This window comes from Schistocerca americana, chromosome 3 (assembly GCF_021461395.2).
Source record: "Schistocerca americana isolate TAMUIC-IGC-003095 chromosome 3, iqSchAmer2.1, whole genome shotgun sequence".
Taxonomy (NCBI): Eukaryota; Metazoa; Arthropoda; class Insecta; order Orthoptera; family Acrididae; genus Schistocerca; species Schistocerca americana.
In genome coordinates this window covers 331,195,328-331,221,531 of record NC_060121.1, presented here as the reverse complement: position 1 = coordinate 331,221,531, position 26,204 = coordinate 331,195,328, and the positions used below count along the sequence as shown (strand labels likewise).

Below are 26,204 nucleotides of genomic sequence, written 5' to 3'. Positions count from 1 at the left end.
TCTCAGAAGGATATGGATAAAAATAACGGAAATAAAGATACTGTGGCTAGGGTGCTGTGAACAGTACTATGTCCATTTAGCACGTCGTACAGCAACTGAGAGTAAGGGACAGTGTCGTCACTGGAGAGAGACAGAGGTGTCGCAGGAGAGTGTTTGCGGGGCCGATACCGAGGACAGAGGCGGGTAAGAGGCTGGTGGCTGATTCCTCAGGGTCGTCAGCCTGCCGGCGCCTTACGTAACCTCCGCTGGAATGTCGCCTTCGCACTGCGAGGAGAGGCGGCTACGTTTCCAGGCGGCTTGCGGTCGCTAGAAATATAACGCTTCAATTGGGAAGTGCGAAAGGCCAGTTACGGGCGGTTCTAAATCCACTTCTGTACTCTGTGAAGTATACGGCGGAAAATACTCTTTATCGTATCATAATTGGAGACGAATTCCGCTTAATGCAAGACACCGTTTATTATTTCGATGTATCCACGCGTGTTTGAGCACTTGCTATGCTATGTTCAGTGGGCTTTTGTTTAGCATATTTCTGAAAAATTGTTGTTCATGTTAACCTCTTGTGTAGGTTATGCGAATTTTGGAGCAGAAGCATTTACATTTGAAAGAGAAGCGATGATTAGGCACCAAATATTTTGCACTAGTTTACGTAAAGTGTACCTACAGTTAAGACACACGTCATTGAGTTGAGGCATTGTATGTTGTTCATTTACCTTTCAATTGCCAACTGGAAAATTTTATTATTAACGATATACACTACTGGCCATTAAAATTGCTACACCAAGAAGAAACGCAGATGATAAACGGGTATTCATTGGACAAATATATTATACTAGAACTGATACGTGATTACATTTTCACGCAATTTGGGTGCATAGATCCTGAGAAATCAGTACCCAGAACAACCACCTCTGGCCGTAATAACGGCCTTGATACGCCTGGGCATTGAGTCAAACAGAGCTTGGATGGCGTGTACAGGTACAGCTGCCCATGCAGCTTCAAAACGATACCACAGTTCATCAAGAGTAGTGACTGGCGTATTGTGACGAGCCAGTTGCTCGGCCACCATTGACCAGACGTTTTCAATTGGTGAGAGATCTGGAGAATTTGCTGGCCAGGGCAGCAGTCGAACATGTTCTGTAACCAGAAAGGCCCGTAATGGACATGCAACATGCGGTCGTGCATTATCCTGCTGAAATGTGGGGTTTGGCAGGGATCGAATGAAGGGTAGGGCCACGGGTGTAACACATCTGAAATGTAACGTCCACTATTCAAAGTGCCGTCAATGCGAACAAGAGGTGACGGAGACGTGTAACCAATGGCACCCCATACCATCACGCCGGGTTATACGCCAGTATGGCGATGACGAATACACGCTTCCAATGTGCGTTCACCGCGATGTCGCCAAACGCGGATGCGACCATCGTGATTCTCTAAACAGAACCTGGATTCATCCGAAAAAATGGCGTTTTGCCATTCCTGCACCCAGGTTCGTCGCTGAGTACACCATCGCAGGCGCCCCTGTCTGTGATGCAGCGTTAAGGGTAACCGCAGCCACGGTCTCCGAGCTGATAGTCCATGCTGCTGCAAACGTCGTCGAACTGTTCGTGCAGATGGTTGTTCTCTTGCAAACGTCCCCATGTGTTGACTCGGGGATCGAAACGTGGCTGCACGATCCGTTAGAGCCATGCGGATGAGATGCCTGTCATCTCGACTGCTAGTGATACGAGGCCGTTGGGATCCAGCACGGTGTTCCGTATTACCCTCCTGAACCCACCGATTCCACATTCTGCTAACAGCCGTTGGATCTCGACCAACGCGAGCAGCAATGTCGCGATACGATAAACCGCAATCGCGATAGGCTACAATCCGACCTTTATCAAAGTCGGAAACGTGATGGTACGCATTTCTCCTCCTTACACGAGGCATCACAACAACGTTTAACCAGGCAACGCCGGTCAACTGCTGTTTGTGTATGAGAAATCGGTTGGAAACTTTCCTCGTGTCAGCATGTTGTAGGTGTCGCCACCGGCGCCAAGCTTGTGTGAATGCTCTGAAAACTAATCATTTGCATATCACTGCATCTTCTTCCTGTCGGTTAAATATCGCGTCTGTAGCACGTCATCTTCGTGGTGTAGCAATTCTAATGGCCAGTAGTGTACGTCGAGAGTTCAAGTGATGTAACACATATTTTTTCCGTACGTGGGTTGGTTTTATTCAGGATTTCAGTACACCATATTATTTCCCATCGTTTTGGCTACAAAATCCTGTTTTTCAACATAATCTCCTTTCAACATGACGGCCGTTCGCCACCTCACTGGGAGGGCCTGGCTGCCTGCAGGATAGCACTTTGCTGGTCGACATCGAAGCCAACATCTTGCACCAACAGTAACCTCCTCCTCATCCATGTACTGCTTCCCTCGGAGAACATCCTTCATTGGGCCAACAGATAGAAATCGGAAGGTGGGAAATCCAGCCTGTGTGGTGGATGAGGAAGAACAGCTCAATGAATTTTTGAGAGCACCTCTCTGGTGCCCGTATTTGTCTGCGTTGTCATGGAGAATTTTTGTGGCGACGAACGCACTGAAGCCGTTTCTTTAATTTCCTGAGGGAAGTACAATACACTTCAGAGTTGACCGTTGCAGCATGAGAGAGGACATCAAATAGCGTGATCTCTTCAGAGTCCCAGAAGACTGTCGCTATGGCTTTACCAGCTAGGGGTGCGGCTTTGAACTTCTTCCTCGGAGAAGTGGTCGTGTAGCGCCACTCCACGGATTGCCGTTTTGTTTCTGGTTCGAAATGACGAACCCATGTTTCATCGACTGTGACGATGTTCGAGAAAACATGGTCCCGATCAGCCTCGTATCGCGCAAGCAATTCCTCACAGATGGTCCTTCGTTGCCCTTTATGGTCTTCTGTTAGGCAGCGAGCAACCCAGTGGGTGCACACCCTTGAGTAGTCCAACTGGTGGACGACTGTGTTCGCTTTCCTTGCACTGCCTCAGTTTCTATCTGAAATAAATGGTCAATGAGAATAGGTTATGTAACAAGAGAAACGATTGTATGTTTGGAGAATAGGACTTGTTTCTTATTAGACAGTTTCCGAAAGTGAAGTGATTGCTGCATCCCTGTAGATTAGTGGAATGTTCAGGTGAAACTAGGCCAGGTCTCCACATTGGAATCACCGATCTCAATAACGTTTTGCCGTAGTCCTGTTTCTGCTACAGTGGTGAAACTAACAACACAGGACAGAATAGCTTCGAGAGATGTCTTTGGACTAAAGATCACAACCAAAGCAGGCTGAAAGAGTAGTACCAAATATTTTAATATTTTAGAAAAACGCTTTCTGCTGTCGTAACGATTGAAGGAAGTGACTCTCAGAACACCGACAAAATTAAAAGTTTCAGCTACAGCATCTAAAGCAATGAGGTCTCCTGTAATCAGACGTCGCATATTCGTGTAATTAAAGCGGACAGCCGTCATAATAGGACGCAGTTTATCCGACGTCTGAAGCAGGGAAAGCACGAGATGCAGTTTTATGCATATAACATTATGATTTAAACACGTCGGCAAGTCTAACTCGCAACATCCTTATAAATTAATTAGTTATTCGGCTGTCCGCTGCTCGTGGTCTCGCGGTAGCGTTCTCGCTTCCCGAGCACGGGGTCCGGGGTTCGATTCCCGGCGGGGTCAGGTATTTTCCCTGCCTCGGGATGACTGGGTGTTCTTGTTTCGTCTTCATAATCATCATTCATTCGCATTACGGTCCGCAAACCACCTCCACTAGGACCTTGCGTAGTACGGCGGTGCGTGTCTCCCGCATCGTTCCCCTAAGCTCTGTCACGGAGTATGGGACTTCATCATCAGTTATTGGGTTGGTGCATAAGTACATAGCGTTTTTTCATAAGACTAATAAACGCAACAGAAAGACATAACAGAGACTTCAGTTATCAATCATATATTCTCCTTCACTATTTACAACAGCCTGCCAATGCTGCGGTAACTTTTCGAGACCGTGACTGTAGAAATCACGTGGTTTTGAGGCGAGGAAATCGTCGAGTCCCGTCTGGAGCGCATTTTCATCCGGAAAGGAAGTTCCTTGAAGGCTATTCAATAGAGAACGAAAAAGGTGAAAATCTGAAGGCACAAGTTCAAGTGAATAAGTTACTTTCGGTATGACTTCCCAACAGTACTCCTGTATAGTGTTTTTTGTCAGTCTGGCAGAGTGCGGGAGGGCGTTATCGTGGTGTAGCCTTTCTGATAGTTGTTCTTGTATTGTGTCTGAAAAACTTAGCAGTTGTCGACAGTAAATGTAAGCAGTGATAGTTACACCTCGGGGAAGCAATTCGTAGTACTCCAAACCGTCGCTGTTGCGCCGAATGCATAACGTTATCGTTTGTCGATGCGCAGTCCTTTGTACGGATAGTTGCTGCTTTGTCTGCCCTCAACTATTCCTTTCTTTTCCTTATGTTAGCATAAAGACACCAGTTATCATCACCAGTAACGATAGTGGAAAGGAACAAACCAGTGTTGTTCACGAGCCAATTGGTGACGAGCAAGCTGAGCTTTTGGTTTTGATTAGACCATGCGATACCCATAACCCGATTTCTGAACCTTCCCCATTGCATGCAAATGTCGCACAATGGTGCAATGATCACAGTTCATCAGATCTGTCAATTCTCGAGTACACTGTAGGCTAATGCGTTTAAATGATCTTCATCAAACCCCGAATGTCTTCCTGAACGTGACGAGACACTAATGTCAGAACGATCCTCCTTAAAACGAGAAAACCACTCAGCCCCATGGCATAATCCCCACACACGGCGCAAATGTTTCTGGTTGCCTCCACTGTCGTCGCCCTTCTTTTGAAGTCAACCGGAAGAATAAGTCGGAAATGTTCCGATTTCTGCCTCACTATCTCCAAACGACAAAATGACCATATATAAACTCAAATAGTAACAGTGAAATACAAATAATAAACGACAATCGATAAATATACCCATAGCAACCGGAATAGCAACATGCAAAACTAAAAGGCTGCGAACTTTTGCAACAGGATAATACGATGGTTGGAACTTCAATAGTGGCAAGTATTTATTCACAACCGATACAAAAGAGTTACATGTTTGCACCTATTACTGTCCTTCAAAGTATTCAACAGCGTTGTGTAGAACCCGTTGCCAGCCATGTGGAAGGCGTGGTACACCGTTAGCACAGCCTGTTCTGTTGATGGTGCGAATGGAGCGGTCTACTGCCCATCGAATCTCAGGAACAGTTCTCAATTGAATGCCACAAAGTGGTTCGGAATCAAATCAAAGTCACAAGGACTTAAGTCCGGGGAGTATGGTGCTTGCGCCCGTGCATTGTGGTGAAAAATGATGGGTGGGTTGCGCAGAAAGTGTCGCCACTTCCTTCGCAAAGCTGGTCGCAGGTGATGCTCCAAAAACGAACAGTAATATTGTGCACTGACGGTCTGCCGTGGAGGAACGTAATGCGTTAGGATAACACCATCACAGTCGTACACGAGAATCACCATAACTTTACACCTCTCCATTTGCACCATCAACAGAACAGGGTCTGCTAACGTTATAGTACCCCTTCCACATGGCAACGGGTTCTACACAATGCTGGCGACTACTTTGAAGGACAGTAACAGGTGCAAACATGTAACTCTTTTGTATCGGTTGTGAATAAAGAGTTGCTACTATTTAAGTTCCATCCCTTGTACATTACCCTAAACTGCAGTTTCAGTAGTCTGGTTAACAAGAAAATTTGCGCTCGTTATTAGGATGTGATATTGGAAGTATAACGTTTCATGAATTGACAAGAAGGAAGTTATGAGCATCTCGAGTGAAAGAAGGGATTGGTTGATAAGACTTATCCTGAGAAATCTACAGTTTGGCTATAGAGAGAAATAAGGGAGCGGTTAAAAATTGTGAAGGGAGACCAAGGTTTGAGTACGGCAAGCAGGTTCAAATGGATGGCTGTTTGCTCACATACCAGAAGAATAGAACAGAAAATTGAGGATGTGCTATACGACGATCAGTCTGGCTTTAGGAAAGTTAAAGGCGCTACAGAGGCAGTTCTGATATAACGGGTTGATAATGGAAGTTAGAAAATGGAAGTTAGACTGAACAAAAATCAAGACACGTTCATAGGATTTGTCGCCTCGAAAAAGCGTTCGAAAACGTCAAATGGTGCAAGATGTTCGAAATTCTGAGGAAAATAGCGATAAGCTCTAGTGAAAAACGGTTGCTATACAATATGTACAAGACCCAAGAGGGAACAATATGACCGGAGGACCAAGAACTAAGTGCTTGGATTAAAAAGGGTATAAGACAGGAATGCAGTCTTTCGTTCCTACTCTTCAATATACGTACATTGAAGAAGCAGTGACGGAAATATATGTAAGGTTCGAGAGTGGGATCAAAATTCAAGATGAAACGATGTCAATGATAAGATTCGCTGATGACATTGCTATTCTCAGCGAAAGTCAAGAAGAATTACAGGATGTGTTGAATGGAATGAACAGTATAACGAGTACAGAATATGGAGTGAGAATAAATCGAAGAAAGTCGAAAGCAATGAGAAGCAGCAAACATGAGAACAGCGAGAAACTTTACATCAGGATTTGGTGATCACGAAGTAGATGAAGCTACGGAATCCTGCTAGCTAGGCAGCAAAATAACCCATGACGAACAGAGCAAGGAGGACATTAAAAGCAGACTAGACCTTGCGAAAAGGTTATTCATGGCCAAGAGAAGTCTACTATAGTCCGAGCCACGAACGATGGCATTTCGCGCATGTCGAGTCACGGGCGGAGACGGCAGTGTTGACGATGGTTCAAATGGCTCTAAGCACTATGTGACTATACATCTGAGGTCATCAGTCCCCTAGACATAGAACTACTTAAACCTAACTTAAGGGCATCACACACATCCATGCCCGAGGCAAGATTCGAACATGCGACCGTAGCAGCAGCGCGGCTCCGGACTGAAGCGCCTAGAACCGCTCGGCCACAGCGGCCGGCCTTTGTTGACGATTCCAAGCGATAGTAGCGGCACGGGCAAGTGCGTGCTTTCCACTTGGAGAAAGCGTATATCCTGCAAATTATGTCTCTTACTTACTTATGCAGAATTTATCACTTACCTCCACTATCAACAATAGCAACTCGTAGCAAATGGAATCGAAATTCACTAAACGACTCGGTACTATCACGTTTAATGCTCGCATTAGCTACGGCATTCACAGCAGAGCGCTCAGAACATACTGAATGTTTATCGGTTGTTGGAGTAGACGTGACATAGGTGCGCAATACAAGCTTAAACTCGACTGCCATCGTTCGTGACTTCAACAATAGTATCAAAATGTGACTTAATTTGTGGAAGAATATTCTAAGAACGGACGTGTGCAGCATATGGAGCACGCCATTGTACGGCAGTGAGACATGGATTGTGGGAACACTGGAACAGAGGGTTATTACAAATGATTGAAGCGATTTCACAGCTCTGCAATAACTTTATTATTTGAGATATTTCCACGATGCTTTGCACACACATACAAAAACTCAAAAAGTTTTTTTAGGCATTCACAAATGTTCGATATGTGCCCCTTTAGTTATTCGGCAGACATCAAGCCGATAATCAAGTTCCTCCCACACTCGGCGCAGCATGTCCCCATCAATGAGTTCGAAAGCATCGTTGATGCGAGCTCGCAGTTCTGGCACGTTTCTTGGTAGAGGAGGTTTAAACACTGAATCTTTCACATAACCCCACAGAAAGAAATCGCATGGGGTCAAGTCGGGAGAGTGTGGAGGCCATGACATGAATTGCTGATCATGATCTCCACCACGACCGATCCATCGGTTTTCCAATCTCCTGTTTAAGAAATGCCGAACATCATGATGGAAGTGCGGTGGAGCACCATCCTGTTGAAAGATGAAGTCGGCGCTGTCGGTCTCCAGTTGTGGTATGAGCCAATTTTCCAGCATGTCCAGATACACGTGTCCTGTAACGTTTTTTTCGCAGAAGAAAAAGGGGCCGTAAACTTTAAACCGTGAGATTGCACAAAATACGTTAACTTTTGGTGAATTGCGAATTTACTGCACGAATGCGTGAGGATTCTCTACCGCCCAGATTCGCACATTGTGTCTGTTCACTTCACCATTAAGAAAAAATGTTGCTTCATCACTGAAAACAAGTTTCGCACTGAATGCATCCTCTCCATGAGCTGTTACAGCCGCGCCGAAAATTCAAAGCGTTTGACTTTGTCATCGGGTGTCAGGGCTTGTAGCAATTGTAAACGGTAAGGCTTCTGCTTTAGCATTTTCCGTAAGATTTTCCAAACCGTCGGCTGTGGTACGTTTAGCTCCCTGCTTGCTTTATTCGTCGACTTCCGCGGGCTACGCGTGAAACTTGCCCGCACGCGTTCAACCGTTTCTTCGCTCACTGCAGGCCGACCCGTTGATTTCCCCTTACAGAGGCATCCAGAAGCTTTAAACTGCGCATACCATCGCCGAATGGAGTTAGCAATTGGTGGATCTTTGTTGAACTTCGTCCTGAAGTGTCGCTGCACTGTTATGACTGACTGATGTGAGTGCATGTCAAGCACGACATACGCTTTCTCGGCTCCTGCCGCCATTTTGTCTCACTGCGCTCTCGAGCGCTCTGGCGGCAGAAACCTGAAGTGCGGCTTCAGCCGAACAAAACTTTATTGAAACTTCCTGCAAGGTTCGCAGGAGAGCTTCTGTAAAGTTTGGAAGGTAGGAGACGAGGCACTGGCAGAAGCAACGCTGTGAGTACCGGGCGTGAGTCGTGCTTCGGTAGCTCAGATGGTAGAGCACTTGCCCGCGAAAGGCAAAGGTCCCGAGTTCGAGTCTCGGTCGGGCACACAGTTTTAATCTGCCAGGAAGTTTCATATCAGCGCACACTCCGCTGCAGAGTGAAAATCTCATTCTGAAAACTGTATGAGTTTTTCTACGTATCTGTAGTGTGTCGTGACCATATGTCAATGAATGGAGCTACAGTGAATTTATGAAATCGCTTCAATCATTTGTAATAGCCCTGTAGAAGCAGCTGTGTTATGGTGCTAGAGAAGACTGTTGAAAATCAGGAGGACTGATGTAAGACGAGTATATTTCTATTGTCTATTGTCAAACCACGGTTTATGAAAGATGTTTATATTTTATTAATAGGCTTAAGTAGGAATAATTAATATTTGTCTTGTTGGAAATAATTGTGGTATCAGGGAATGTCTGCACCAAAGTATTGTCGGCAGGAGAGACTACACATTGATGTAATTTAAAAATGGCAGGAGAGACCGCGTATGGATACATTTTAAGAAAAGGGCGGGAAAGACCGCACACTGATACATCTTGTAATGGTAGCAGGGATTGTCTGCACCAGAAAGCATTGTTGGCGGGAGAAACCGCACTTTAGCGTTCGTAGGAAGTCAGTAGTAAGCGAGATGTGAAGCGAGTCGGTAGCAGATCTGAAGCGAGAGGTTGAGAGGAGCGGTGTGTCTGCCAGCCACCAGCTATGATTTACAAGAGATTATAAACGGATGTACAGAGACATCAGCTAACTATTATCATAAGAGGAACTACTATTATTGAATTATTTCTTTGAGAAACTCAAGACTACTGAAGGTATGTTTGCGCAATGCTAGTTGTAAGATTATTGTAAAAAGAAAGTCCCATTTGAACGTTTGTACAATCATTTCATTCAGAATATAGTTCATTTTTGCCAACAATATTGCATTACTGATTATAATCCATCCCAAAAGCCATCAACGTAAAACTTTGCAAAATTTTATTGTTGTCAAGAAAAAGTTACGTAACTTCAGTCAAATTAACTAAAGAATAACGTCAGCTTTGCTATTAAAGAATAATGTCAGCTTTGGTAATAAGTACAGCCACTTACTATGACAGCCTTCCAGCAGATAAGTGAGTATAGTAAAACAGAGTAAGTATATTCATGTCGCAGTTCGATGCTGCAGTCCGATGGATATCCAGTAACAGTAAAAAAAGGTAAGGAACAGTTTTGGGTTATTGCAGGTAACGACTGAGGGCCACGGCGACGACACATTCTATGTTTCGTCGAAATAATCAGAAAGCAGCATTTAAATTTGTATGCGAAGTTTGAGAAAGAGAATTAATTTCAAAGGAAAGATTTCATTTGTTATTATTAAGCAAGAGATAGAAATCATAAGGGAAGGTTTCATAGGTTATTGTAGAAGGGAAAGTTGCGTAACAAAAGAGATATAGAGGAGACGGGAAGGTAAATAGCGAGGAAGTACTCCGTAGGCTCGGGGAGGAAAGGAATAAACAGAAAACAGTGACAAGAAGAAGGGAAGAATGATAGGACATCTGTTAAGACATCAGGGACTACGTTTCATCGCATTCGGAAGGACGATGGTTCAAACCCGCGTCCGGCCATCTTTATTTAGTTTCTCTGTGATTTCCCTAAATCGCTCCAGGCAATTGTAGGGATGGTTCCGGCGAAAGGGCACAGCCGACTTCCTTCTCCATCCTTGCCTAATGCGATGGGACCAATTACGTCGCTGTTTGGTCCCCCCTCCCACGAATCAACCAACGAACAAGTTCATGATACTAGAGGGAGCTGTAGAGGGAGAAAACTGTAGAGGGAAACAGAGCTTGGCGTACATCCAGCAAATAATTCAGGATGTAGATTGCAAGTGCTACTCTGGGGTAGGGTTACCAGATTTCGGAGTGCCAAAAAGAGGACTTTTCCATATTTTAGGATGAAAAAAGAAGACACTTTCTATTTCTTAGATTTATTACATAAGAAAAAAAATAAAAACATTACACACACCTACGTATTTTTCATTTGACTGAATCTTTTTTAAAAGTTCCTTTCTTGACACAAATATTTAAAAAAGTTCTTGCAATTCAAATTTCTAAAATTAAATTTTACCATTGCAATCCCCTTTACAGTCAGTAGTGTGTCTATTTCTCTCCTTTGTCCACTGTGCCTCTATTAAGAACAACCACCTCTCCACACAAGCATTATCGGCTGGCAACGTGAATAAGAATTGTGCAATTTTAATTAACTTGCTAAACTGTTTCTCACTGTTACACGACTCAACATACTTGCATCACTTCTTGTGGGCCGGGTCTGATTTTCTATCATACGTGGCTATGAATTTTTTTAAACTGGAGAACTGATCAAAGCACTTTTCATCGTCAATTTTAATATATTTATTCAACAAAAATTTGATTGATTCTTCCACGTAAGACCACGATCTTCTTCTTCTTCTGTAGTGGTCAATCCAAGGATTGGTTTGCAACAGCTACAATGGCAGCTTGTCTCCATTCTGTGCGTCTTTCAGCTTTTCTCTTCATTTCTTTATAGGTGTTACATCCCACATATTTCACGATTTGATCCATGTACCTCAGTCGTGGTCTTCCTCTTGGTCTTTTTCCAGCGACATATCCCTCTATGATTGTGTTCAGGAGTCCTTTATGTCTTAATAGATGGCCTGTAAATTGCACTCTTCTTTTAACAATGAAACTCCAGAAGCTTCTCTTCTCACCTGGTCTTGTGATATATCTGAAAAATCGAGCCACTTAAAACAAGAAAATTCACAAAATGGTTCCATCCAGATATTCAGCTACTCCAAACATCCTTCATAGAGGGTACCAAATTGGCACTTAAAATTCTTCACCTTCAAAGGATAACCATCATTTTCCATTTGAAACAATCTTCCTTTCACACTCAAAGATATAAAATTTTCATCTTTTCTGTGCTGAAGGGAATACAGCACATTCATGACATCGATAAGGGAGTTTTCTTCCTTTCCTAAGATACTAATACAATTATGAAAAATGCCAACTAATGATTGGATATGCCATAGATATAGCTCATTGATAGGGTCCATAAAAAACATTCTTTAGGACTGTCGGAGGTTTGTTTTGTGACAGAAAGAAGGATTTCAGAGCGGGAAAGATCTCTGTAAGTCTCTGAATGGCTGGAAATAGTGACAGCCATCGAGTCTTGCTATGGCTGAGAAGTTGTTGGTACTCTATTTCGACAAAATCACGAAATTTCTTTAGTGATACTACACGGACAGTGTATATCGAAAAATGATTATATATTTTCATTATTAATCCTTATGAGTCAATTTCTCCGCCAGATTCTGGGGTGAAAATGTTGGCACAGGAGAGGAATTCGTGGCGGGCCGCTTCAAACCAGTCAGAAGACTGACGAGTGAAAAATACAGGGATGAAGAGGTTTGAAGTAGATAGCCCAGCGTGGAGAGCGGCATCAGAGCAGGCGAAGAGCACAACAACCGTCAGTGGAGCTTTACTCGGCAGCGCGACTCACCGTCCTTGAGGATGTGCTTGCGCGGCTGGTCGCCGCCGACGGCGCTGCCCCAGAAGCGGCGGCGGTGGCGGCTGGTGTGGGTGGGCGCGAACACGTTGAGGCGGTGCCACGTGTAGGTGACCAGCTGCTGCTCGAGCAGGCTGGCGCCGCTGCCCGCGCTGCCCTCTGGCGAGCCGCGCTTCGACTCGCTCCTGGCGGTCGCTCGGATCCACTGGACCGGCTCCATTTGCATGTCCGAGTCGCTGCGACCGCTCAGCGCGCTCGTCGTCGTCCCATCGCCGCTCACCTGCAACACGCCCGTACCCCACACTCACTCTCTCACTCTCTTATTCCAGATCCATCTGTGTCCATTTCTTACAAGGGAAACTCCCTAGCGCCCCCCCTCCCCACTCAAATTCAATGGTAAAATGCCCAGTGGGAGCCTGTCAAAAACTGAACACAGTTCAAGTGTGAAAATAGGAAGAAGGTACACTGAACTGTCCGATTCATCACTTGGTGCAACCAGTGGTTGCTTAAGGTCAATCCTTCCAAAACCCAGGCGATCATAGTAGGCAAAACCACCCCTTCCTTCTGCCTCCTCGATTTCTATGTCACCGTCTGTGGCCGTCCTATCGCCCTCACCCCCACCCTTAAGTACCTTAGCGTCACCCTTGACTGTCGCCTCTCCTGGACCCCCTACCTCCGAACGATCTGAGCCGAGGCACGCTCCCGACTCCATCTCCTCGAGCTCCTTTCTGGCCGTACGTGGGGTCTGGGCCCCTCCACCATCCTCCATACCTATAAATACCTCATCCGCCCTATCCTCTGCTACAGCCACCCTGCCTGGATCTCCAGCCCCCCTACCTTTTACAAATCCGTTCAGATCCTAGAACGCCATGCTCTTCGCCTCACCTATCACATCCGTCTCCCCTCCCGCACACGGATCCTGTACGACCTTATTCCGTTCCCCACCTCCTCCTTTTCCTCGAATGGATACGGATCCTCTACACCTCCCATAAACTCGATCCTCCTCACCCGCTTGTCTCTCCCGTCCTCTCCCACCCCCATCCGCTACCGCACCTGTATTCCCACGTCCCACCTGCTCTCCATCTCTCCACTCTCCGTACCCTCTCCCGAGGTGGCTTCCGCCAGCTCCCCCTCCCTGATGATGCCCTCCTCCCCTCCATCTACCCCTCCTACCAACTTTGATCCTCTTCCTGTGTTTGTTCCTTTGGGCACCCTCTCTCCCTTCTCTCCCCATTCCCTCCCTCCTCCCTTTCTCACCACTCCTCCCCTGGGCTTCCCCTACCCCCATACCTCCATTCCTCCTACCATCTCCTCTGCCATTGGCATCTTTGCTCTCCTCTCTCCCTCCCCCACCCCCTTCTTCCCCTCTTGTCAGGTCCCCAGACTCGCACACGTTCAGTGGACATTCGCGCGCCGGAAATCATCGCCATCAGTTTCTCATGTGTGTGCCATCGTGTTTGTGGTTTAGTGTTCTTCATCGTCACGCTCCTTCGTTCACCTGTACTGTCTAAGTCGTCAGTGTTCGTGTGCAGTGCCGACAGTTTTTAGTGTTTTTTCGTTGAGTGTGAACGGCTTCGTTTTATTTGTTCCTGTGTCTACTGTTTTTTGCCCCCCACTTTGTTCAGTATCTTCTGTGTCTCCTCTGTATTTTCATTGTTAAACTTGTGGCTGAAGAGCAGCGTAGTATGCTGCTCCCAGACCACCTTATGTAAGGTGTTTAAATAGCAATAAAGAAAAAAAATACTGTACTGTGAAAAAAGAAGCGGAACAGAAATAGTGAACAATTCCAGGCTGAAACGTAATGCGGTCTCTCGAGCAGAGAGTCTTCTTCCCTGGTTAGGCGATCGGCATGCACTCCGAAAGCAACGCTCATGCGAAACCCAACCCTCGCTTTTCTCACTTGACATCCTGAAAGTCACAGATCAAGGCAGTCACGTTAATGCACGATTTCGTCTACATCTTCACACACTACCCGATAAAAAGTATGCGGACACCCGTATGGAATGCAGAACTGGAAAGTCGGGAGAGTCGGACCCATCAACATATAACATGGTTGGAAACATTGTTTTATCAGTAGAGAAGCTGTTACAACAAAATGGGTCGGTCATGAGAGCTGATTGACTTCGAACGTTCACTAAAGTGCGTGCGGCCGAGTTTAGGTTCGTTCTGCGCATCTGACGTCACAAAACACAGTCAGCCAATGAACAGAGAGCGACATTGCCAGAGCTCGACTGCAGTGCAGAGCACGGACGACTGTCTTCAGCTTTAGAAACGTTCAATCATAAATAAAGTAATTGAACAAAAGCAATGTCTTGATAGCAGACATTGTTTTATAGAAAGTTTGGAAAAGGCATTCTTTATACCAATTGCTTCATATTCTATTAATTAATTAAACCAAACAAGCAATAAGACTCCTAATTCAGGCGATAGCAAGGAAAGGTGTTTGTTATCATTCTCACTAACCACTTTTTCGCAATAAAGAACAGTGGTAACTGTTTATTTCCTTTTGTACTTGACGAAACATGAGTAATTCATAGTCATACCAACAGTGTTTGTCGGTATTTTGCGTGACATTTTAAAGTTCTCTGGGAGTTCTAATGAATGACGAGCTGCGTTAGCATAATCGAGTTCAAACCTTGTTCGGTGCTTAATATTTTCTTTATTTAAAAAGGAATATCGAAGTGTCTTACTTCATGAATTTTATTCGTTTGAATGTATTTTTTTGAAATTTCTAGCAGCAACTAAAATCGACCATATGGAAAGTATACGCTAAGGACTTTTACCTCTGCAAACTCTTCAAAATTTCGTGCAATGGTTTACTACATCTAATGCTGCCCAATAACTGCGTTGAACATCGAAACAAAATTAAGTTATTTATGGGGGGAAGGTATCAGTCAAGAAGATGTGTAAAAATCAAATTTTTGTGCCAAATAGTTTTTGTGAAATCGAATGATAAAGTGTGACAAAGCAGTCGAAACACCATGTGTCTGCACAGGCGAGCAGTGCAATGATGACAAAATTGCGCACAGCACGGAATGAGGGGAGCACGTCTCTGTAGCAGCTAAAGGGTTAATGCGGCCGTGGTGGCTTTACTTCATAAACTGCGCGCTCCCCCCTAAACTTAAGTTTGCGAACTATACTATGGCGCTGCTTGTCTTGGCGTGTACAACTGGCAACGCAGCAATCTCCCGCGTCTGGGCGGGCATGCGCGAACCGCCAAGATAAAAGAATTGAACTATAGTCACTAGCAGTCACCTGAGTAACGACTCCATTAGGGATATTTCACCCCTTCTAAAGCTGCCCAACTCGACTGTTAATTTTGTCACTGTGAAGTGGAAAAGCAAAGGAACAACCAAAGCTCACCCAAGGAGGATCTGCAACGAACTGACGCACCGTGCAGGGAATGGCAATTGAATCTCAATGTAGACATGTGTAAGGTGCTGCGAATAGATAGAGAGAAAGATCCTTTATCAATTAGCTATAATATAGCAGGTCAGCAACTGGAAGCAGTTAATTCCATAAATTATCTGGGAGTAGGCATTAGGAGTGATTTAAAACGTAAAGACCACATAAAATTGATCGTCGGTAAAGCAGATGCCAGACTGAGATTCATTGGAAGAATCCTAAGGCAATGCTATCCGAAAACAAAGGAAGTAGGTTACAGTACACTTGTTCGCCCACAGCTTGAATACTGCTCACCAGTGTGGGATCCGTACCAGATAGGGTTGATAGAAGAGATAGAGAAGATCCAACGGAGAGAAGCGCGCTTTGTTACAGGATCATTTAGTAATCGCGAAAGCGTTACGGAGATGATAGATAAACTCCAGTGGAAGACTCTGCACGAGAGACGCTCAGTAGCTCGGTACGGGCTTTTGTTGAAGTTTCGAGAACATACCTTCACCGAGGAGTCAAGCAGTATATTGCTCCCTCCTACGTATATCTCGCGAAGAGACCATGAGGATAAAACCAGAGAGATTAGAGCCCACACAGAGGCATACCGAAAATTTTTCTTTCCACGAACAATACGAGACTGGAATAGAAGGGAGAACTGATAGAGGTACTCAAGGTACCCTCCGCCACACACCGTCAGGTGGCTTGCGGAGTATGGATGTAGATGTAGATAGTGCTGACGAACAGAGCATTGCGAATGGTGGTTGTAAAAAGTCGCATGGAACCAGCAGAAGGAATCTCTCGTGAGCTCAAAATGATACAAGCAGTGAAGATAGCACAATGATTGTGTAAGGAGTTAAAAAGAACGGAGGAAAATAGTCGAGCAGCAACCCATAAACAACAAATTTCTGTAGTCAGTACTAAGCAAAATACTAAGAGACGCTTGAGATTGTGTGAAGAGCGTCGCCAAAATGGAAACGAATGATTTATCTTGCTATCCTCTGTGCCAATCCGATGGGTTCGCGGAATACCTGGACAACGTTGCCTGCAATCATGGGTAGTGCCAACTGTGAAGTTATGTTATGGCATGGGTATTTTTCGTAGTTAGGGCATGGTCATCTTGTGCTTATGAATACATTTTCCAGCATTGTGTACTGTGTACAGTAGAGGAACAGTTTGGAGACGATGACTGATCGCATCAGCATGACGATGCACGCTGTCATAAAGCAGCATCTGTGAGGCAATGGTCTGTGGAGAATAATATTCCTAAAATGGACTGGTCAGTCCAGAGTCCCTTCATGAACCATAGTAACACACCTTTGGGTCGAATTACACTCATGCTCATAAATTAAGGATAATTGCAGAATGTGGTGCCACACGATGCGGCACTACACAAAACTGGCACTAATAGCAAAGGCACAAAGGGAACACAAACGACACAGATCTGTAAGTCCATGGTATTGGTGATAAGTTGAGAAAACCGCCCCGAAACACATGTGCTACAAAACGCCACAGTTTCCTGAGCATGTATCCCGATATCAGTGGGATATAATCACCATGCACACGTACACAGGCCGCACAACGGGCTGGCATACTCTGGATCAGGTGGTCGAGCAGCTGCTGGGGTACAGCCTCCCATTCTTGGACCAGTGCCTGTCGGAGCTCCTGAAGTGCTCTAGGGGTGTGAAGACGTGCAGCGATACGTCGACCGAGAGCATCCCAGCTCTATGGGGTTAAGGTCTGGAGAACAGGCAGGTCATTCGCCTGATATCTTCTGTTTCGTGTTACTCCTCCACGATGACAGCTCGGTGGAGTCGTGAGTTATCATCCATCAGGAGGAAGGTGGGACCCACTACACCCATGAAAAGGCAGACAGACTGGTGTAAAATGATGTCTCGATACATCTGACCTGTTACAGTTCTTCGGTCAAAGACACAAAGACATGCAGGGGTGAACGCGCACCAATCATAATCCCACCCCACACCATCAAATCACGACCTCCAAACAGGTCCCTTTCAAGGACATTAAGGGGTTGGTATCTGGTTCCTGGTTCACGGCATATGAAAACCCGGCGAGAATCACTGTTCAGACTATACCTGGACTCGCCTGTGAACATAACCTGGGACCACTGTTCCAATGAACATGTACTGTGTTCTTGACAGCAGGCTTTACGGGCTCTCCTCTGACCAGGGGTCAGTGGAATGCACCTTGCAGGTCTCCGGGCGAATAAACCATGTCTGTTCAGTCGACTGTAGGTTGTTTGTCTGGAGACAACTGTTCCAGTTTCTGCGGTAAGGTCCCGAGCAAAGCTACCTGCAGTACTCCGTGGTCGTCTGCGGGCACTGATGGTGGGTCTTCTTTTGGTGTTGTACACTGTGGACGCCCCTTTCTGTAGCGCCTGTCTGCTGGAATCGTTGCCATAATCTTGAGATCACACTTTGTGGCACACGGAGGGCACGTGCTATGACATGCTGTGTTTGACCAGCCTCCAGTCGCTCTAGTATTCTACCCATCATAACGTCATCAATACGTGTTTTTGAGCCATTTTCAACACACAGTCACCATTACACTTACTCGCTGCACCGTACTCTGACATGCACCAACACACCTCTGCGTATATGGACTGCTGCCACAGCCACCGTGCGACGACCGCCGGTCAAATACACCGCATGATCATAACCCGAGGTGATTTAAATCCGCAAACTGCCCACCAGAGCGTTGTTTCACCATGTATCAGCATTATCCTTAATTTATGAGCATGAGTGAAGAATGTCGATTATGTTCCGCACCCCAGCGTCCCACACACCCCATATTAACGTCCAGTATAATGTGTCCCGGTGCTTTTATCCGGTACTGTACTTAGTACACAAGCCACCATACGGTCCACGGTGGAGGGTACGTGGTACCGCTGCTAGTAATTGCCTGCTCTGTTTCACTCGCAAATGGAGCGAGGGAAAACGACTGTCTACGTGCTTCCGTACGAGCCAAAATTTCTCTTAGTTGTCTTCAAACCCCTTGAGACGAATGTACGCTGGTTGCAGTAGAATCGTTCTGCGGTCGATGGTGTTTCGCAGATGTAACGTCGTCTTCTCTACAGGGATTCCTATTTGAGTTCATGGAGCATTTTCGTAATGCAGTATTCTACTTTTGATCGAACCTACCTGTAACAAATCTAGCAGAGCACCTCTGAATTCATTCGATAACTCCCTTTCATCCCATTTGGGGAACCCCAAATACTCGAGCAACAGTCAGGTCGCTCAAGTGTTCTTCAGTCTCCTTTACAGATGAACTACACTTTTCTAGAATTTTCCTAGTAAACCGAAGTCGTTAATTCCTACCTTTTCCCAGAAATTCCTCAAAAAACAAAGTCGACTCTTCACCTTTCGTACAACAAACATGCTCGTTTCATTTCTTGTCACTTTACTGCATTATGCCTAGATATTTAATCGACGTGACTGTGTATTCGAACATTACAGAACTGTTTTCCCTACTCATCTGGATTAACTTACAATCTTCCATATTTAGAGCGAGATGCCATTCATGACATAAAAAAGCAGTTCCATTCAAATTATCGCGTATCACTCAAGTTACTCAGCGATGACACTATTCCGCCGGCCGCTGTGGTCGAGCGGTTCTAGGCGCTTCACTCGGGAACCGCGCTGCTGCTGCGGTTGCAGGTTCGAATCCTGCCTCGGACATGGATGTATGTGATGTCCATAGGTTAGTTAGGTTTAACTAGTTCGAAGTCTAGGGAACTGATGACCTCAGATGTTAAGTCCCATAGTGCTTAGAGCCATCTGAACCATTTGAACACTATTCCGTACATCGCAGCGTCATCAGCAAACAGTCGCAGATTGCTGCTCACTCTATCCGTCATATCGCATATGTACGATACAGAGAACACGGGCGGGCCCACTCACCCCCCGACGACACCTTTCTCTCTGATTAACACTCGCCGTCCACCCCAGCTTACTGGTTCCATTACTTCGAGCCACTCACGTATCTGAGCACCTACTCCACATGCTCGGACCCTAGTTAACAGTGTTCAAGGCAATATGCTTTGAGGACATCTAGGACATCTAGGGGTATGGAACCTACCTGTCGCCTTTCATGCATGTTTCTCAGAATATCGTGCGAGAAAAGAGCAAACTGTATTTCGCAAGAGCGGTGCTAATTTGTGGACAGAAGCTTTTCGCTCTCAAGGAAAGTTTGTTATATTTGTACAATGTTTCGGAGCTGTCTACTTCGGATTTCAGCCAGCTTACGGTTTCGAGTATAATTTGAGCGCGACAGGTTTTCGTTTTGTACGAATGTTTAGCAAATTACTGTTAGAATCTTGGTATTCCGAGTGTCTTTATTTTGTATGCGATCTGATTTCCCTCTCCGTGTTTTGGCTGACGAGTGTTCGTCAGAGGACCTTAAATTATCGCCTAGCCTACCAAAAAGCATTTTACTCAGTGTCACGCTTATTAACGAAAGTACGGTCACAGGGGCATCGAATGAAATTGGTTGCTGAAAGGAGGATTCCTTGACAGGGTGAACGCACTATGCTAGCTTGGACGGAAACTCATCGTTCATGCACAACTAATTTGAGCAGTGCCCCAGGGTAGTGTGTTGGGACCCTTTCTGTTATGTTGTAGGGGTGACCGAAAAGGCCGTTAACATTTTTAAATTCAATGCTTCATGAAAAAATACAGGCAGAGAGGCAAAAATTGACATATATACTTGAAATGAGATGGGCTTTTACTGAACACAAAATAAGTGCAAAAAAGACCAACAAATGGGGCTTCATATGAAACAAAAGCAATAATTAGCATAACAATTGATTTTTGAAAAGGAAGATGTTGTTTACAACAAATGCTCGCCATGTCGGCCGCCATTCATCAACGATACCTTTAGCCGAGGGACAATGTTGTGAACAATAGCGTACAGCATAATAGCAAGTATGGTGAGAAACTGCCATTGGATGTTGTCTTTTAGCATCCCTAATGAGGTCGGACGATCGCACTAAATTTGCGACTACAAGTAAACAAGTTATCACATATATTAAGGTGTGCGGGCCTGAGAGACTAAGAATGGCGTAAGTGCAAACTCGGCACGCGATCCTCACCAAACGATGTGCAAACAGACCTTTCGCCAGTGTGGCAATATGACGTGGAGCGCCATCTGCATAAAATTCGTAACTTCCAGCAGGTGTTTATCAGTCAGGCCAGGAATGATGCGATTCCTAAGATATCGGCGTACCTCCATCACGATTCTCATGCGGCGTCACTGATGAGCTGTTGTCCAGCGCCATCTGTTGTCCGGCTTTCCTCTCGTTTTTGGTTTCAGTAAAACCTCATATCACTTGAGACATCTTGACATCTGTGTCAGTTTTACCTGTCTACATACATTATTCCGCGAATTAGTGTTTGTTCAAATGTTAACAGACTTTTGGGTAATCCGGTATATTAATGACCTGGCACATAACATTAATAAGAAGCTCAGAATTTTCACAGATGATCTATAACGAAGTACTGCTGCTTAAATAACCAGTGAGTTATTTATAAGACTTCAAATTGGTACAAAGATTGGCAGTTTGTTTTAGTTTTAAAAAGATAAGAACTGTGCACTTCACAAAACGCAGGAATGTAGTCGCTTATGACTACAAGATCAGTGAGTCACAATTGTCATCAGGAAACGCATTAAAATTCCAGGGTTTAACAATTTATAGGAATCTGAAATGGAATGATCACATAGGTTCAGTCGTAGGTAAAGCGGTTGGCTGACTTTGTTTCATTGTGGTAGGATACTGAGAATATATAGTTAGTCTAAAAAGGGGATTGCTTACAGAATACTTGTGAGACGCATCGTACAGTATTGCTCAAATGTATTGTACCCATACCAAACGGGAGAATAGGGGATAGTGAGCGCACACAAAGGTGGGCAGTACGAATTTACTAGCAGCTTGGACGCTCTGGGAAACTTAACAAAAAGAAAAGTCTCATTTTCTACACTGAAAGACAGAGCACGCTATTCGGAATCCGACCTATTGTAGACCCCAGTTGATTTCAGACAAATACCCAGTGAGGGGTGGAAGAGAAGAGGTTGGAGGAGGGAAAAGAGGGGCGCCCTTTTGGGAATACTTGGAAGTGAAATTTCATTTTCGGTATTTGCCTTACAATCAACGAAACCCTCCGAAAACCTTGGCCGAAACCGGGTCACGGAAGCAAAAAATACGAAATCCTAAAGCAGTGATCGTCAAAATGCGGCCCGCAGGCCGCATACGGCTCTAATAAATTGTTCGTGTGGCCCGCGGTTTCAGCAATATTTTACAATATAGCATCAAGCAGCTAACAACTGAATCAAAAAACGTCAAGTATAGTTAAGAGCACCTTGTGTAGCTTCTCTGCTCAGTAACAAACAAAAATACTTACTGAGACCCGAGACAGTAATATTTTAAAATGTGCATAATTTAAACTGATTTTGGGTTGATTCGGGCGTAGCTAAATATAATTGGCCGCTTAGCTCAAGGCCAGAAGGGTAAGTAATGCAGCCACTGCGACGTTAGAAAATGTGCGACGGCTAATGTTCTCTTATTTGTTGCCAAATACCGACAAATGACGGGCGTGTGCGGCTCATACCGATCAGCTGATCAGCTGCTATGGTGCAAATTTTGACACGAAAGTGACGTGGAGTCGTAAATACGCGTTACGGTCATCTTCAAATGTGCTACTTATCTGTAGCAAGAAACATTGAATTAATTAAGGCTGTTGTAATGCGATACACTGAGCAGAAGAAAATTGGCATTTAAAACACTTATCAAACTTTTGTGAAAGTCTCATGTTAGGTAGTGCATTTAAATATAAGTACAAATACTGTAGTAAATCAAAATCATACGCGCACGCAATGAAACCAACAACACTTCACTGCGCAACTGCGACATCGTTCATGCTGGCAGCGACCTCAACCAGACCACAGTCGACACGATGTGCTCCGTCCGACTAGTGCAGAATTTTAACGATCACTTCTTACGTGTAGGCGGCCAACTTATCGCGCCATTACTACAAATGTTTTTCGTACATACGTCTTCTAATGGATAATGGGACAACTACTGTTCAATTTATGTGCACCAACAACAACACTATCAGCTGCCTATATTAGTTTTATTTAACTACAACCGCTTTCGGGGACACAATCTACCATCTTCAGGCCCGTTTGCAGCACAGGGTGATGACGATTTCCGGTTCTAGGCGCTTCAGTCCAGAACCGCGCGACTGCTACGGTCGCAGGTTCGAATCCTGCCTCGGGCATGGATGTGTGTGATGTCCTTGGGTTAGTTAGGTTTAAGTAGTTCTAAGTTCTAAGGGACTGATGACCTCAGATGTTAAGTCCCATACTGCTCAGAGCCATTTGAACCATTTGTTACGGAGATGCTTCGGGAACTCAAATGGGAATCCTGAGAAAATTTAGAGAACCGACATTTCAGACTGACTGCCAAACGATTCTAATGCCGCCAACATACATTGCGCGTAAGGACCACGAATATGAGATTCGATAAAGTAGGAATCATGCGGAAGTATATAGACATTTTCCCTCTCTCTCTTTGCAAGTGAAACAGAAAAGGAAATGATTATTAATGGTATACGGTACCCTCCGCCACACTCCTTACGGTGGCTTGCGGAGTACCGACGTAGATGTAGTTGTAGATGCCTTTTGCCTCTAGCGTCACAAAATACATTTGTTCTCGACTACAGAAGTACTACTACAGTTACATATGTTATTACGCAGTTAACACTAACGCTTCAGGGGATTCATCAAAGCTGACAGCGAATACATGGGGAAATTCTGGTGATTAACTATGGCCTGCTTTGTAGATGTCCCTGGCTTTTACAAACGGTAACTGGGAGGCTTTAAGCGAGTGACGGGTCTCCGAGATTCGTGGCCAACGGCACCATACAAAACATTCTGTTAATCACCAGCCATTCAAAAGATAAGTGAGCCTCTTTAAGGCTTCAGAAATGCATATCATCTCGGTCGCAGCAGAAACAAGCGACACTGTGTCTCTCTAATCACAAAGGAACTGACTTCATGATAAGATCGTTACCAGAACTAAAGCGACTTTAACATTGTCCACAGATTACTCCCATACACAAAAAACTGTTACTCAGGTTACAAAAAAAATGTGTGTGAAATCTTATGGGACTTAACTGCTAAGGTCATCAGTCCCTAAGCTTACACACTACTTAACCTAAATTATGCTAAGGACCAACACACGCACCCATGCCCGAGGGAGGACTCGAACCTCCGCTGGGACCAGCCGCACAGTCCATGACTGCAGCGCTTTAGACCGCGCGGCTAATCCCGCGCGGCCTACTCAGGTTACAAGTCAACGTATATTTGTGGCCTGCCTCATGAGCAACGAAACGAAGTTCTTCAACACGTTGCATTCATCCATACACTGTACGCCATGAACAGTTTTTTTAGCTGACACGACAAGTGCTTCGGGTCAATTAGTTGGAGTTCTGTCTTGAACTGAACATCGGTTTTGAAAGGGTCGGTAACATGACACATAAATTGATTCTGTATACGTAATTTTGTGAAGCTATGTCGATTTAATCTTTATGCTACTTGGTTGCCATGATCACTCATCGCCACTCGCATAGTCAGAAAGACAATAAGTAACGAACAAGTAGCCAGATATTGAACGTTATCGGTACGGAAGAGACAATCAGGTTTAACATCCCGGGAGGGGGAAAATGGTTCAAATGGGTCTGGGCATTATGGGACTTAACAGCTGAGGTCATCAGTCCCCTAGAACTTAGAACTACTTAAACCTATCCCGGCGGAGGTTCGAGTCCTCCCTCGGGCATGGATGTGTGTGTTTGTCCTTAGGATAATTTAGATTAAGTAGTGTGTAAGCTTAGGGACTGATGACCTTAGCAGTTAAGTCCCATAAGATTTCACACACATTTGAAAATTTGAACTTAAACCTAACTAACCTGAGGACATCAAACACATCCATGTCCGAGGCAGGATTCGAACCCGCGACCGTAGCAGTCACGCGGTTCCAGACTGAAGCGCCTAGAACAGCTCGGCCACAACGGCCGGCCGTTATTAGAAACTTGATCTCTTTTTCAGTCCGTGAAGATAGCAATGGTAAAATGCCTGTCTGTATACATTTGTACGTTCCATAATTCCTCTTGTGATATTTAGGTGATATAAATAATGGAATCAGTAAAAAAACTTTAATGTCAATGTCAAACACTGGTTCTCTAAACGTACTCACCAGTGTTTTATGGGAACACTATCGTTCTTTCGACAGTTTTTTTTGGGTAAGTCACTCTATCATGTCTATAAGATTCAATTCTTGACTAAAGCGTGAGCATGGAATGCAATCAGCAGTCATTTTAGTTCCTCCGACCGACTCAGTCACATGTCGCACGAGTCTCTTGGATGCACTGTTCCTCTGCGCGCGCGACGCTTTCCTCAGCAGATTCACAACAAAGATACGCAGTATCATCTTATCTTTATTATCAGTAGACATTGTGGCACAGTGTTAGCATTTTTCGAGAGCAACTACACCTCGTGTATTATCAGTTGACAGTATGGCAAAATGCTGGCACCTCCCCAGAGGTAATACATTTGGTGCAGTCTTGATTCACAGGATTTCGAGTTTGAATGGAGTGGAAGGAAGGGGATTAACGCCCCGTCGACGACGAGATCATCGCGGACGGAGAATCGGCTCCATACGCACAGTAATAATAAACGAAATCGGTCGTGTCCTTTTCGGATATTTGCCTTAAGCAATTTAGGTTGGTTGGTATAGGGAAGGGAACCAGACAGGGAGGTCATCGTTCCCATCGAATTAGGGAAGGACGGAGAAGGAAGTCGGCCGTGCCCTTTCAAAGGAACCAACCCGACATTTGCCTAAAGCGATTTAGGTAAATCAAGGAAAACCTAAATTTGGATGGCCGGACGGGTATTTGAATGACGCCCTCCCAAATGCGAGTGAAGTATCTTACCCATTACACCTGCAACCGTCGGACTGCATCAGCCGTATTTGCGCTGTTTTATTTCCCGCTTTAAAGTAGTAAAGGTAGGCAGATGTCGTAAAGATGTTGGCTGAGTGATGGAATTAGGGCTGCAAGCGTGAGAAAAGCATTTTATTAATTATTAAATTTGTTTCGTGTAGAGTAACGAGTTGCCATAAAGCATTTCAACCCGCCAGTGGGAAAAGTACCTGGCCGGAGGAAGCGTAAGCGCTGACGTCAACGCAACAGGCACTCGGGCAGCATGGAACCTGGAGAAGCTGTAGTCTACAGTAAAGAAGACATGAATATACAGTACCAATAGTTGGCTTGTACTCTTTTGAAACCGTTATTATTCTCTCTATACAGTTTTATTGAGTGTAATTATTGTTTGTGAATGTACTTGACAATTTAATGTTCAGCAATATATTGCTTTTATTCTGAGTGATAAGAGCACT

At 44.9% G+C, this 26,204-nt stretch overlaps 1 protein-coding gene across 1 annotated transcript in view; it reads right to left on the bottom strand.

Annotated features, from left to right (window-relative positions):
• LOC124605296 (protein white-like) overlaps positions 1 to 26,204 on the bottom strand; it is a 278,052-nt gene that overhangs the window by 93,857 nt on the left and 157,991 nt on the right. Inside the window, exon 2 of the mRNA XM_047136877.1 lies at positions 12,341 to 12,626. Coding sequence (XP_046992833.1) covers positions 12,341 to 12,626 — 286 coding nt within the window. The remainder of the gene's footprint in view (positions 1 to 12,340; positions 12,627 to 26,204) is intronic.